This window comes from Ranitomeya imitator, chromosome 3 (assembly GCF_032444005.1).
Source record: "Ranitomeya imitator isolate aRanImi1 chromosome 3, aRanImi1.pri, whole genome shotgun sequence".
Classification (NCBI taxonomy): Eukaryota; Metazoa; Chordata; class Amphibia; order Anura; family Dendrobatidae; genus Ranitomeya; species Ranitomeya imitator.
In genome coordinates this window covers 34,821,667-34,835,196 of record NC_091284.1, presented here as the reverse complement: position 1 = coordinate 34,835,196, position 13,530 = coordinate 34,821,667, and the positions used below count along the sequence as shown (strand labels likewise).

The window sequence follows — 13,530 nt, the reverse complement described above, 5'->3', positions numbered from 1 at the left end:
TTTTTTGAAGGGTTTTCATTGGTCAATAAAACTAATCTGGTAACACGATTCTCCTGTTCAGTACAATTATGGCGATACCAAAATTATGCGGTTTGTTTGGGGGTGATTTTAGAGGGTAAAAATAAAATTCAGAAACTTCTAAAAAAAATTGTATTTTGTTGCTGTTTTTTGAGACCCGATGTTTTTTTTACGCGTTGACTCGAGCTTACTATGGACACTATTATGTTAATGTTTTATGTTATGTTATTTTATTTAGGAAATTGTGTTAACTGATAAACAGCAGTTTGGGTGCTTCAGTTCTGTTTTTCTTGTTCTGATAGACGGTTTAAATACTTTTATATTTTGATAGATTGGACTTTATTGGAGGTGACGATGCCAATTTTTTTTTTTTTTAAGTAGAAGAAGAGGGGCTGATGTAAAATGTATTTTGTTACATGTTTTTATATTTTTTAAACATTTCCTTTTAATTTTTACTTTATTTGTTAATCCTCCTAAGGAATTTGTGTTCATTCGATATATTATACTATATACTGCAGCACTGTAGTATTGTAGTACTGTATGTAGATAAATTGAGGTTCTCCTACAAAGCCCAGCCTTGGGCTGAACTTTAAAATAGGACTAAGTTGGCAGTGACAAGGACCTTCAGAAGTTCTCTGGCTACCATGATAATCCATGATTGCGTTGTGGGAGGGAGAGTGTAATAGGAGTGTCAGTGATTGACAGCAGCAACTAAATGGTGAACAGCAGAGATCAAAACACAGCTTGGAGACAGGTGTCGGCTGTGTAACAACTTCCTTCCCCTAAAAAAAAACTAAAATTTTAATTTTAACATCTCTTCCTTTGTAGAGATTCTTTGCCATATTTAAAGGCAAAGCGTTGCATCTTACCTGGAACCGTTAATCTGGTTGGGATTACACTCCATCTTGATGGTGACTCTGGATGGTGGTTGTGTGAGCCAGTCTTGCTGCGGGACACGTGGACTCATCTTTGAAGTTTGCCCATAATCACTGGAGGATGAAGCCGTCATCTCCGCCTTGGTGAGGTGGGGCGTTCCGTAGGCGCACTCAAATAATGATTGATCTTCACTTACCACTGATAACGCTTCCTGTAAACAAAGAAGGGAAATCCAGAAGATCCATCAGATTTATGCTCTGCAGAAAGGACCAGAGATGTCTTCTGATAAAGATAAGTAAACTCCAATTGTTCTCCTGTATTTATCAGAAACTAAAGGTTAGGGCAGATATGTGATAACATGATGGGAAATAACACACACACACACACACACATATATCTATATATATAATTGTCTAAGGGTTTTTCTGCCTGTCTGTCCTGGAAATCCCGCGTCTCTGATTGGTCGAGGCCGCCAGGCCTCGACCAATCAGCGCTGGGCACAGCATGCGACGATGATGTCATAAAGGTTGCTTCGACCAATCAGCGACGGGCACAGTCTGCCGCGAATTCGCCTTGACCAATCAGCGACGGGCACAGTATCGACGTAGATGTCATAATGGTTGCCATGGCGACGATGATGTCATAAAGGTTGCCTCGACCAATCAGCGACGGGCATAGTCTGCCACGAATTCGCCTTGACCAATCAGCGACGGGCACAGTATCGACGTAGATGTCATAATGGTTGCCATGGCGACGATGATGTCATAAAGGTTGCCTCGACCAATCAGCAACGGGCACAGTCTGCCGCGAATTCTGGAATCATCATTGTCCATATACTATGGGGACATGCATATTCTAGAATAGCCGATGCGTTTGAATTGGGCCAACATCTAGTAAATATATATATATATATATACAGTATATATGTATATATACTGTAGTGTGCAATGCTTCATGTTACCTGTAGGGGTGCTGCATGGAGACTGAATACTTGCTTTCCCCTGGATACAATAGCTGATCTGATAGATGGGGGTCCAGTAGTGGGACAAGCCCTTTGCCTTCATCAATTCTTCTAGGTACTTATGCTTGCACACAGTTTTTGAAGAAACTCGGCAGGGAGGTTATTCCAAATATCTTGGAGAAGTAACCACAGATCTTCTGTGTATGAGGCTTGGGCAAATCCTTCTGTCTCTTCATGAAATCTCAAACAAACACGATGATGATGAAATCAGAACTCAGTGGGGCCAGAAGATCATCACCTCCAGGACTTTGTGTTTTTTTTACTCTGAAGATAGTTATTAATAACATTGGCTGTATGTTTCCTGCTGCAGAATAACATTTGGAGCTAATAAGACGTCTCCGTCATGGTATTACATGATGTATAAGTATCTTTTTATACTCATCAGCATTGAGGACACTGAGCAATGTTGAGGACCTTAGACGCAGTGGTTGACAAAGAAAACTTAGTGCAGCAGATGAAAGACACATCATGCTTGCTTTTCTTCAAAAGTGGAAGATGTCCAGCAGTGCCATCAACTCAGAACATCAAAATGTGAATTATTTTTCTGTAGCAGAAGGCAGTTTGCTCATGAAGGGCTGGAGAGCGGCACAATGATGAGTGTCTGCAGGAACAATGACGCATGGTAGAGGGTCCTTGTTAGTTTTGGGGCTGCAATCCAGCAAATGGAGTTGGGGATTTGGTCAGGATTATTGGTGTCCTCAATGCTGAGAAATCCAGGCAGATGCTTATCCATCATGTGATGCCATCAGGGAGGCTTCTGATTGGCTCCAAACTTATTCTACATCAGGACATGACCCCAAACATATAAAGCCAACGTCACTAAGAACGAGGAGTCCTGGAGGTGATGATCCGGCCCCCACAGAACCCTGACCTCACATCATCCAGTCTGTCTGGGATCACAGGAAGAGACAGAAGGATTTGGACGAGCCTCAGACACAGAAGATCTGGGGTCAGTTCTCCAAGATGTTTGGAACAACCTCCTGCCGAGTTCCTTCAAAAAGTCTGTGTAAGTGGCAAATGGCCAAGAGGAATTGACGAAGACAAAGGGCGGTCACCCAATACTGATGGGATTTAGATTTATCTTTGCATTTTGATGATTGATAAAAATAAACTATTAACATTCCGATTTCTGAAGAAATTCTTACTGTGCCACATCTATTCCACATCTGCCTAAAACTTTTGTACAGTTCTATTGAACTAAATGTGAACTCCCCCTGTGGTCATTAATTTACACCATTTTCACAATAAAACATATTTAATATTGAGTTTTCTGATGTTTTATCCTCCAGTTAGGTGTAAAGCTGAGGGTCGAATTCCAGCTTCCTGATACCGGAGAGAATGACGTTCACACATTTACAGCGAGTCCCACGAGCAAGCAAGCAGCTTTGGATGTGAATAGAGGAAATGTTAAACATTTTAAAATATAGAATTGTTGGAAAAAAAACAAATGTATTTACTGTAAATTATTTTCTGATGTGATGTCATCAATAATCCACACCAATCACACATGCACTATGCTCAGACAGTGACCAGGACGTCTATGTACGACAAAGCCAGTCCCCATGGCCATTTATGTCACGTGTGCATCATAGAAGGGGGCAAATCACACAGGAGCCCCTCTATGAGCCAGGACGGAGCGACGCTGCAAACAGTGCGACAAACAATACCTGGCGGGATTACATGGAGGTCAGCATGAGGCATCACATCCGCTGCAAGTGATATCTGCCTCACATCATGTGAAGCTGCAGCGATCAGCGGACACAATATAGAAAGGGGCTGTCAGACCCCAGAAGTCATAACGATTAATACTATGGAAGCCCGAATGTGTTCTATCTCAGGCATAACAATAGGGGCACAGAAAAATAAAAGATAGATAACAGATAAATAATAGATAGATAACAGATAAATAATAGATAGATAATAGATAGATAATAGATAGATGATAGATAGATGATAGATAGATAGATAGATAGATAGATAGAGATAGATAGATATGGGATAGATAGATAGATAGATAGATAGATAGATAGATAGATAGATAGATAGATAGATAGATAGATAGATAGAGATAGATAGATATGGGATAGATAGATAGATAGATAGATAGATAGATAGATAGATAGATAGATAGATAGATAGATAGATAGATAGATAGATAGATAGATAGATAATAGATAGATGATAGATAGATAATTGATAGATAATAGATAGATTATTGATAGATAGATGATAGATTATAGATAGATAATTGATAGACAGATAATAGATAGAAAGATAAATATATAGATAATTGATAGATGATAAATAGATGATAGATAGATGATAGATACTAGATAGATAATAGATATATAATAGATAGATAATAGATAGATGATAGATAGATAATGGATAGATAATAGATAGATGATAGATAGATAATGGATAGATAATGGATAGATAGATAATAGATAGACAATAGATAGATGATATATAGATAGATAATAGATACTAGATAGATAATAGCTAGATAATGGATAGATAATAGATAATACATAGATAGATAGATAGATAGATAATAGATAATAGATAGATAATAGATAGATAATAGATAATAGATAGATGATATATAGATAATAGATAATATATAGATGATAGATAGATAGTAGATAATAGATAGATAGATAATGGATAGATAATAGATAATACATAGATAGATAATAGATATAGGATAGACATAAATACAGTGAATATTAAACCCAATAAAATAATAATTTTAGTATTTTGTAAGACAAACAAAGCTACATTTTTGCACAGACCCCATGCAGCCTGTATTTATGGCTGATACGTTGTACCTAGATATTGTCCTTGTGCTTTTCTGCCCTGTTACTTACAGCCCCTGAGTGGGAGCCATCACAGATGCAGCAGAGCTGACTTTGCGTTCCCCGCGCTCTGCCCCATCGTGGCCTCGGGGTTTGATGACTGGGGAGGGGATTTGGTTGGAATCTTTGTGACTGGTGATTTCTGATATTGGGCCCACGCTCCCCTGACCGTGACACACGATGGGTTTATAAGGGAGATGGACAGCGGTGGACGTCGATTATAAGATTCAGAACTTACAGGGGGGTAGTCCACGTAGGGAGCAAGGAACTGTGTCTGAAGCATCTTTCCAGGGCTGATGACCCAATTCTCATAGTTTCCTTTTAGTTCCTTTTGGTATAAATTTCCACCATAATAGTTAGGTATGATTGGAAGGCGTCATTGTATCCCCAGGCGCGGTGATATGATGTCCTGACGGTCAGATTCCGGAGGATCCTATAGGGACGTATCGTCATCCCAGAGGTCCACGGTCCGTGATGCAGGACCAGATTCCTGAGATGAGCGGTTGCTTGTGCTAGAGGCGCAGAGATGTGTCCATACCTCTCGGAGAGTTTGTGATGATTGTTGCAGGAGGATATTGTGAAACCACAATGCTCATGTGTGTGGACATCCTGGTGACTGACGCCTCCACGTAAGGAGCGAGGGGCTTGTTTAATCTAATGCACAACATTGCAAGTTCCTGTTTTACTTCCTTTGGCCTTTCCACTACGATCGTTTGTCAAGAAAACCATTCATAAAAAATAATTCAGAAAGCATTTTCTGCAACATCCATAGGGATGCACTGAAGAAGTTGCTTTTTTTCATCTGTGACATCAGAATTTTTACACGTGACAACAAACATATTATCGCTGTACACAGAGCATAGTGCATGGTGTTGTTGTGTTCCGTGACCTAGGAGGCGCCTAGATTTGACGCTCATGGAGGTTTGTTATTTTTTTCCATCTGTGACATCTGTGTAATTTTACGTGTCTACAAACATATTAGCGCTATATACAGTACATATAGGAAAATGCTGTTGAGTTTCCTGCTCTTGGCGGTGCCAAGATTGTTCTCGACCTCAAAGGCTTCTCCCCCAGCTATCCAGTACCCTACCCTGCACTCAGACAAGGACCCCAAAACAGCTCTCTGGAGATGGAGGATTGTTGTTTTTTTTGACACCTGTGAAATTTTACGTGTCTACAAACATATTAGCGCTATATACAGTACATATAGGAAAATGCTGTTGAGTTTCCTGCCCTTGGCGGTGCCTAGATTGTTCCTCAAAGGCTTCTCACCCGATTTTTCAGTACCCTACCCTGCACTCAGCGGAGACAAGGCCCCCGAAACAGCTGCCTGGAGATAGAGGATTGTTGATTTTTTTCCATCTGTGACACCTATGTAATTTTACGTGCCTACAAACATATTAGCGCTATATACAGTACATATAGGAAAATGCTGTTGAGTTTCCTACCCTTGGCGGTGCCTAAATTGTTCACAACCTCAAAGGCTTCTCACCTAGCTATCCAGTACCCAACCCTGCACTCAGCGGAGACAAGGACCCCGAAACAGCTGTCTGGAGATGGAGGTTTGTTATTTTTTTCCATCTGTGACACCTATGTAATTTTACGTGTCTACAAACATATTAGCGCTATATACAGTACATATAGGAAAATGCTGTTGAGTTTCCTGCCCATGGCGGTGCCTAGATTGTTCATGACCTCAAAGGCTTCTCACCCGATTTTTCAGTACTCTACCCTGCGCTCAAGGAAGACAAGGACCCCGAAACAGCTGTCTGGAGATGGAGGATTGTTGTTTTTTTTTCCATCTGTGACACCTATGTAATTTTACGTGTCTACAAACATATTAGCGCTATATACAGTACATATAGGAAAATGCTGTTGAGTTTCCTGCCCTTGGCGGTGCCTAAATTGTTCACGACCTCAAAGGCTTCTCAGCAACTATCCAGTAACCTACCCTGCGCTCAACAGAGACAAGGACCCCGAAACAGCTGTCTGGAGATGGAGGATTGTTGTTTTTTTTCCATCTGTGACACCTATGTAATTTTACGTGTCTACAAACATATTAGCGCTATATACAGTACATATAGGAAAATGCTGTTGAGTTTCCTGCCCTTGGTGGTGCCTAGATTGTTCACGATCTCAAAGGCTTTTCACCCAGTCATCCAGTACCCCACCCTGCACAAAGCAGGGACAAGGACCCCGAAACAGCCGTCTACTGATGGAGGTCTGGTGTTTGATTACAGAGATGAAGTCACATCCACAACGCTGGAGCCGCTGAGAACCACTGAGATCAGTGATCGGCTGCAGCGCTGTCCACATCACATCACTGCTGCAACCAAATAGAGGCCGGGGCGGAGACACAGCGTTGGACCTGGGGAGGGTAAGTAAAGTAAAGTTTGATTCTTTACATATGTGTTTGTGGGTAAAGGTCTCTTAAGGAAGGAAAACCCCTTTAAGTCATGTAGCAAGGATAGCTAAAGACATTGACTTATAGGATGGCTGTCTAGAGGCGGAGACAGCTTTATTTCTCTTGAATGACAGCTAATTTGCATACCTGTTTCCCATATGTCTCACTAAGTTGGCAGCTGATCAAGGAGAAACAGTCTTCCTTCAACCTCTGTTGGTTCTGTAACTATGATGATGACGCATGCACTGTGGTTACAGGACTATGATGTATCAGATATTGATACCAGAGCCTATAAATATCTATGATCAGAATCCCCCTGCAAGAATAACCTGTGTATATAGATATGTAGCAACGATAAAAATGCAGCCGCCTTTCAGCAGCTGCTTGACGCTAGCACACTACTATACTTTTTAACTCATCATTACCAGGACTCCGGTACCTCACTCTTTCTTTTCACTTGTTTGCTAGCATTGTAGCACCCTTGAAGACCACATCCCTGTACAGATCTGACCACCCATTAAGCCGTGGAGCCCTCTAACCAAAAGATCTTCATTTAAGGTGTGTCACTACCCACTTGCTTAAATTAATGTTAAGAGTCTTCAATTTTCAGTATATGAATAGCTCTATGGAGGATCACTTCTAACTTTTTCTAAAATGGGGCACCCCAACATTTCCATGCATGTTCATGACCTGTGGATCTACACAATGCTGCCCCCTATAGTCAGAGAAGGGGATTGCTTGAGGGGAGATCTTGCCGTATCTCATGGATATTGGACCCTTGGCTTTATAGGGACATGGAAGAACTTTCTTGATTCTAATATAAAGGGTCCTCGCCACCCCCAGAATCTTTCCTGCAAGTTCTGCATATAAGTGTCGCCCTCTATTGGGCATGTGAAGCTTTTTTTTTTTGCCAATCATAGGTCAAACACAAGCACCTTGTCTCCCTAAACCACTGAAGCTGCTGTTGTTAAAGTGGATATTTTCCCATCCAGACGAACCCTACAGGAAACTTTCCACGCAGTCTGAATATGTCATTGTACGGATCAGCGCGGCGAGCGCTGCTCCATTTTTAGAAAAGTAGGTGCAACAAAATCCTTTGAGGCTCAGAAGATTTTTTTTTTTTTTAGCCTAAGTGAAACCACATGCTATTTCTCCCCCTTAAAACAATAAACAAAAACCCGTAGATCTACATCAAGGGATAACGCGATTATTTTGTTGTACGAGCCAATATCGTACGTCAATTATCTCGCTGATGCCAGCGCTGAGCCGAGGAAGAAAAAAAGGGAGAATATGGAAAATAAAAAAAATCGCAAAATTATTTTTGAAAGACGCCAACTCCGAAATAGTCCCGGTGACCACGAGTTAGACGGGAACAGACTGTGCCAGGCTCTGTTATTTGCTTCCAGTTAGCCAATGTGGAGCTGTGCGAAGGCAGCCAGGAGCGAGATTCGACTGCAATGTGAAAACCATTAGTCCGGTGTCCCACAGTAAATAACACTCGAGCTGCCATGGAAGTGAGGCCTGCTCAATGTAGGACAGATCAACCCAGAAACATCCAGATCCCCCGGCTGTTCACTAACCGTGCCTGGCATGTAAATGTCCATTCAGTGGTGGTAACCAGCACCTTGTGGGAGGGAGGCCCTCCAATGCCAGTGAATAGTTCATCCAGATGTGTGTCCGAGGACATTGGCAGCAACATATGGCCGTGACGTCATATGCTTCCCGTCAATTGCACTGTGAAGTCAGTTGGCGGCTTCTGTGCCGGCTATAGAAGACACCGTGCGGTGTGGGAGCGGAAGAAGGTGGGCAGAATCATTTATAATAGCGGCAGAAAGGGAGACATATATACCTGGATGGGTGACATATACCAGGATGGGGGACATATATACCAGGATGGGGGCATATACACCAGGATGGGGGACATGAATACCAGGATGGGGGAGATATATACCAGGATGGGGGACAGGTATACCAGGATGGGGAACATGTATACCAGGATGGGGGACATGTATACCAGGATGGGGGAGATATATACCAGGATGGGAGACATATATACCAGAATGGGGGAGATGTATACCAGGATGGGGGAGATATATACCAGAATGGGGGAGATGTATACCAGGATGGGGGAGATATATACCGGAATGGGGGAGATGTATACCAGGATGGGGGAGATATATACCAGAATGGGGGAGATGTATACCAGGATGGGGGACATGTATACCAGGATGGGGGACATATATACCAGAATGGGGGAGATATATACCAGAATGGGGGAGATATATACCAGAATGGGGGAGATTTATACCAGGATGGGGGACATGTATACCAGGATGGGGGACGTGTATACTAGGATGGGGGACATGTATACCAGGATGGGGGATATAAATACCAGGATGGGGGACATATATACCAGGATGGGGGACGTGTATACCATGATGGGGGAAATAAATACCAGGATGGGGGACATATATACCAGGATTGGGGACGTGTATACCAGGATGGGGGACGTGTATACCAGGATGGGGGACATATATACCAGGATCAGGGACATATATACCAGGATGGAGGACATGTATACCAGGATGGGGGACATGTATACCAGGATAGGGGACATATATACCAGGATGGAGGACATATATGCCAGGATGGGGACATATATACAAGGATGGGGACATATATACCAGGATGGGGGACATGTATACCAGGATGGGGGATATATACTAGGATGGGGGACATGTATACCAGGGTGGGGGACATATATACCAAGATGGAGGACGTGTATACCAGGATGGGGGACATATATACCAGGATGGGGGACATATATACAAGGATGGTGGAGATATATACCAGGAGGGTGGACATAATATCAGGATGGGGGACATGTATACCAGGGTGGGGGACATATATACCAAGATGGGGGACATGTATACCAGGATGGGGGACGTGTATACCAGGATGGGAGACATAAATACCAGGATGGGGACATGTATACCAAGATGGAGGACATGTCACATGTATACCAGGATGATAGACATATATACCAGGATGGGTGACATATACCAGGATTGGGACATGTATACCAGGATGGGTGGCATATACTAGGATGGGAGACATATATACCAGGATGGTGGACATGTATACCAGGATGGGGGACATATATACCGGGATGGGGATATATATACCGGGATGGGGGACATGTATACCAGGATGGGGGCCATATATACTAGGATGGGGGACATATATACCAAAATGGTAGACATGTATACCTGGAAGTGGCCCTGGATGAGAGAAATGGTGGACATATATATATGAAAGGTGCCTAGGATGGTGGACATTAGTACTTGATGGGTGACATTATTACATGATGGTGGATTTATATACATGGAGGGGGCCCAGGATGAGAGAGATATGTATATTGCATACCTTGAAGGGGCTCAGGATGAGGGACATTAGTACAGGGTGGGGGACATATACACGTGGAAGGGGTCCAGGATGGAGGACATTAGTACATGATGGGGACATTAGCCCATGAGTTCTAACCACTGAGCCACCAGCATACAGTGCGAACTACCGTGCCACCGAGCCACCGTGCTGCCCAATATAATTCTTTATTTTTTAGTTATGTTTATTATTACTTGGGTTCTTGAAAGACCTGACTACATAAAAATGTACATTGTATTTGCATCAAATAAATTTGATGTGAATCGAATTTCATGGCCAAATTCGAGTGACTCTAAATTCGAATTTTTTAGGTAGATGCGCTCATCACTATTTTATACCTATTTAGTTATTCTACACTATTATTGATTTGCATCATTTTTATTATGCTGCATTAAGTATTATAATCAATTTTGGGCAATGTTATTTTAGAATATCTGGTATTATTTTAACTGAAGCTCACAGAGAAAATAGTATAAAAGATATAAGGATATCCAAAAATATATATAATGACAGAAAAATTAACCCTTTAAAAATTAGCAAATCTTTACTAGATTTATGCAGTTTTAGAGAGCCAACCTACGCGGCTCAGGTAGGGGCAACTAAGTATTACAATCTTACAGGAATACTGTAGGTGCCCTTTTCCCTTCCTACCCTATTATTTTTGAAGTGATCCTCTTCTTCCCCCTATTTATATATCTAATTTTATTGTGTAATTGTTTTTTTTTTTTTTAAATGAGTCTAACTTATAAAGATTTAGTAATTTTTAAAGGGGCAATTTTTCTGTATTCATATTATTACAACTGTCAACTTTAGTTAAAAATTATTATTATTTTTAATAAATTGTTATTGTTTTATTTATATTATAATTTTTATTTGTATTTTTAATCATTATTATTATTTCCATTAGTTTTAGTAATAATAGTAATAATAATAGTAATAAGTTTGTAATCTTTAAGATTACAAACTTATTATTATTATTACTATTATTATCAGCAGTAGTAGTATTACTAGTACTAAAATAATGGAAATAACAGTAATAATGATTAAAAATGCAAACAAAAATGATAAATTATGACATAAATTCTGAAATATGTGGGGCTCCCACTAAACATGTTGCCATGAGAGTAATGTATTTGCCACGTCCTTCTTCCTTTATGCTCCATATGTTAAATAAATCCAAGTGGGGCAATTACGGTGGAAAATAAATAAATAAAGTCTCCATTGTCCAAGTGTTTTCTTTAAACAAAAGCCCAGAAGTCGCATGCCATTCCCATATCTCCTGCACCATGTCCAACTTCCCAGAGGAACAACAGGAAAACAAAGTGCAAATTCAGAATAACTGTGACCAAAGAACAATACACTTCGCCCTGCCATTGCCAAGAGACTTGATGAATAGAGGAAGGAGTAAACTTGAGAGATTGCTTTGAGGAAGGTTTTGTAACTGCTCTCAGCAAATCGTGGAGTCACAAAACGTCTAAGATCAAGGTCTAAGCTGGAGGTTATCACCACCAGATCCACCACTGTGCATGTTAAGCCCTTCTGTCCGTGTCATGAAATATAGGACTTGATTTGAACTGTGGAATATTTAAAATGGAAAAAAGTTGATGACTTTAAAAAAAATAAAAGGTAAACTTCTCCAACCTAAATCCCGAAACAGCAAGTCAACCTCAACGTTCAAAGCAACACACCGTGATGAGTTCATTCAGATCATGTTATCCCTCTCCATGCAATGAGCTAGAGGGTAACAAAAGTGTCCGTGAGGCATTTGGTAGCACCCATCAGCAGTTGACATATCCATATTTCACAGAAACATAGGCAACAGTTTATGGTGAATTAGTATGATCACCCTTTATTGACCAAAGATCAACTTTCATCTCTTATTGGAGAACATTGACTCAAATTCAATTTTCTCCCCGTACGGTGCTCATTGATCCAAGCAAAACTTTCCTCTTATGGAGACAATTAATCAAAGATCAGCCCTCTTGCTTTATGACACTCAATGACCCAAGTTTTTCTTTCACACTTTATGGCGTTCATTGACCAATGCTTAACCTTCACCTCTTATAATGTTTAATAACCTAAGTTCAACCTTAACCCCTTGTGGTACTCACCGACTCAAGTTAAACCTTCAGTCCTTGTGGTACGCAGTGAGCCAAGTTCAGCATTCACCTCATGTGGTACTCATTGACTCAAGGTCAGACTTCATCCCTTATGGTACTCACTGACCCAAATTGAACCTTCATCCCCTATGAGTCTCATTGACCCAAATTCAACCACCACCCCATATGTCAATGTCTCAGATTCATAGTTCACACTTTCCTTCAACCTTCATCCTTCAACCTTCACCCGTTATGGCATTCAACTGAAATTAAACATTTACCCCTTATGGCATGCACTGTCCCAAGTTTGACTTAAATCCTTTATGACTCCTGTTGACCCAAGCTCAACCACCATTCTTTATAACAGTCGTTGACACAATTTCAATCTTCACACCTTGTTGCACTAACTGACCCAAGTTCACTTCTTATGTCACACGTTGACCCATTAGACCTAATTGAACTCTCGGGGCAGTTCTTCCTTCCTTTCACTGAGGTGTTTTTGCTGATTTTCTTTTTTTTAGTAGACTCATAGATGCTATGGGCTTGTTTTGTTGGGGTTGGACTTAGCCCCTTAGTTCCAGTGAAGGGAAATCTTAAGGATTCAGCTCAAGACATTGTGGACAATTGGAAACAGTTTTTGGAAGGCCACTTTCTGTTCCTCATGAGTCATGACTGTTCAGTGTGTACAAGGTCCATATAGACATGGAAGAGGAGTTTGATATAAGAACTTGACTAGACATAGCCTTGACCTCAGCCCCATCAAACAAATTTAGGATCACCTAGATCCAAGAATGTGAGCTCAGCATCTGC

The 13,530-nt window shown here is 41.1% G+C and overlaps 2 protein-coding genes across 6 annotated transcripts in view; one reads left to right on the top strand and one right to left on the bottom strand.

Annotated features, from left to right (window-relative positions):
* Positions 1 to 975, top strand: part of KCNJ15 (potassium inwardly rectifying channel subfamily J member 15) — a 190,086-nt gene extending 189,111 nt beyond the window's left edge. Inside the window, exon 3 of the transcript XR_011319754.1 lies at positions 847 to 975. The gene's annotated coding sequence lies outside the window, so the exon portion shown is untranslated. The remainder of the gene's footprint in view (positions 1 to 846) is intronic.
* Positions 1 to 13,530, bottom strand: part of ERG (ETS transcription factor ERG) — a 315,956-nt gene that overhangs the window by 39,262 nt on the left and 263,164 nt on the right. For 3 of the 5 annotated variants that reach the window (XM_069760741.1, XM_069760745.1, XM_069760743.1), the window contains one exon: positions 888 to 1,105. In XM_069760741.1, the coding sequence (XP_069616842.1) occupies positions 888 to 1,105 (218 nt within the window). Of the gene's footprint in view, positions 1 to 887; positions 1,106 to 5,011; positions 5,380 to 13,530 lie in introns of those variants that run through there. The other 2 variants (XM_069760744.1, XM_069760740.1) reach the window with 2 other exon arrangements.